The following is a 1,864-nucleotide window of genomic DNA, read 5'->3' as shown; positions in this document are numbered from 1 at the left end:
CCATGGGCCGCTATTCCTCCCACCGATCCCAGCCATGGGCTGCCGTTCCTCCCTCTGATCCCAACCACACTTTGATATAAGAAAATGTTTTTTGTGCAGTTTGTAAGAGATCATGATTTTGTTAAATTTGGTTTGCAGATCATAGATGCTACAGGGAAGAAGACCAGAATAAATAAAAAAGACTACAGAGATGACAAGCAAGACCATTACATATGTGCTGCGCACAATACGACAACTACAGTCATGCAATTCTTTGGCAGGAATGAGTTTTCCAAAATGTACAAGAAACTACCACCTTTCTGTGGTAACACCTCTGCTTTCAGATACTCAAACTTTCAGGTTGGCCATTGTACCCAGCAGGTGTGTTAGTCATGATAATTCACAACATACTGAAGAAAAAACTTTCACATCTGATGGGGTAGATGAACCTTTTGATGACTCTTCTGCCATCCCTGACGTTGATCATATTGGTCCTTTAAATGAGCACTTTAGCTCTAAAACAAATGAACTGGCTAGTAGCCCTACAATGTCTTTTACTATGATAGCTCTGAGTAAATGTACTACTCCCAGGGAAGTTCTGAATGTCTTTTCAAGTCCTGTGTACAGGAAGGATGAGCTCCTTGAAGGCGTTACAAAACTCTGGCAAACATTTTTGACACGTGACCAGAATCAGAAACTTATTGAAAGAGACCTCATAGTTGGCCATCCAAATTTTTGCAATCTAAGCCATGGAATCTGGAAGATAGCTTCGACCTTGTCACCAGAGGCTTTGGTCCGCTCACTATATGTGCTTGTTCGTTTAAAAGTCAATCAAGAATCAAAACTAATTCAGGATCTTCTGCTTCTTTGCCAGGTGAGTTTGAATGATTATTTACATCTTGTAGGTTTTTATTGAGTGACATTTAAATGGCTTTGACCATTAATTCAGATATTCTTCATGTTTTGTTTACTGTATACAGGGTGTCCCAAAAGTCACTACACACTTCCTTTTTTATTTTGGTCCAGACATCATTCGGAGATACTTGAGGCTATCAGCCAATGACAACTTAGGCTTTGCAGTTTTTGTAAGCGTATCTTTCCCCTAACCATGGCTCGCCATTGATATTGGAGCAGCATTGCAAAAGTGCCGCTTGGCAAGAAGTTTTTCAGTCTCCGAGTTTTCAACATGAGTTTGAGAAGCTTTATGGTCGTCACACTGCTCCAACCCGTAACAACAATGTCAATCACGGAGCCATGGTTAAAGGAATGATATGCTTACAAAAAACTTCAAAGCCTATGTTGTCATTTGCTGATGGCCTCAAGTCTCTCTGAATAGTTTCTGGAATAAAATAGAAAAGAGAAACTGAATAGTGACTTTTGGGACACCTTGTATAATTTATTTTTATCATACACCCTTCCTCTAGTCTGACCGAGTTTCCAGCAGCCTCCTGGGATATTTACATCAAACATTCCAGAATGCTGCAGGTGGGTAGGTGCTAAGGTATTCTGAGATTGTGTGCCTGCATAGTTGTTGGCTATACAGGTAGTCCCCGGGTTAAGGACATCCGACATACGAACGCCTCTTAGATACGAACGGGGCTTCCCTGCTCCCTGTGTGCAGAACAGAGGCTTGATAGGGGAGAGGTTTGCATGACTTGCAGAACAAAGCTTTTGCTAAACACAGCGTGAGGTTGTGGGTGATCCTAGGGGGGTCGAGCTCTTTCTGCAGCCTCCTATACCTCTTTAATGTCCAAAACAAACTCTGCAGTTGTTCCTTTTTGCATATCAAAGCACAGCTTCTTCCAGAAGTTGAATGTTGAATGAATGTCTAGGCTCCAAAAAGATTTTTTTTTGCTTTGTTTGTGATTAACTCACAGTGAGGATT

The 1,864-nt window shown here is 41.4% G+C and overlaps 1 protein-coding gene across 1 annotated transcript in view; it reads left to right on the top strand.

Annotated features, from left to right (window-relative positions):
* FASTKD2 (FAST kinase domains 2) overlaps positions 1–1,864 on the top strand; it is a gene marked incomplete in the record, with an annotated part of 19,635 nt that overhangs the window by 1,777 nt on the left and 15,994 nt on the right. The window contains 1 exon segment of the mRNA XM_072418702.1: positions 139–853. Coding sequence (XP_072274803.1) covers positions 191–853 — 663 coding nt within the window.

The sequence above is a fragment of the Pyxicephalus adspersus genome, chromosome 7, assembly GCF_032062135.1.
Source record: "Pyxicephalus adspersus chromosome 7, UCB_Pads_2.0, whole genome shotgun sequence".
NCBI lineage: Eukaryota > Metazoa > Chordata > Amphibia > Anura > Pyxicephalidae > Pyxicephalus > Pyxicephalus adspersus.
This window is presented reverse-complemented; position numbering and strand designations above follow the sequence as displayed.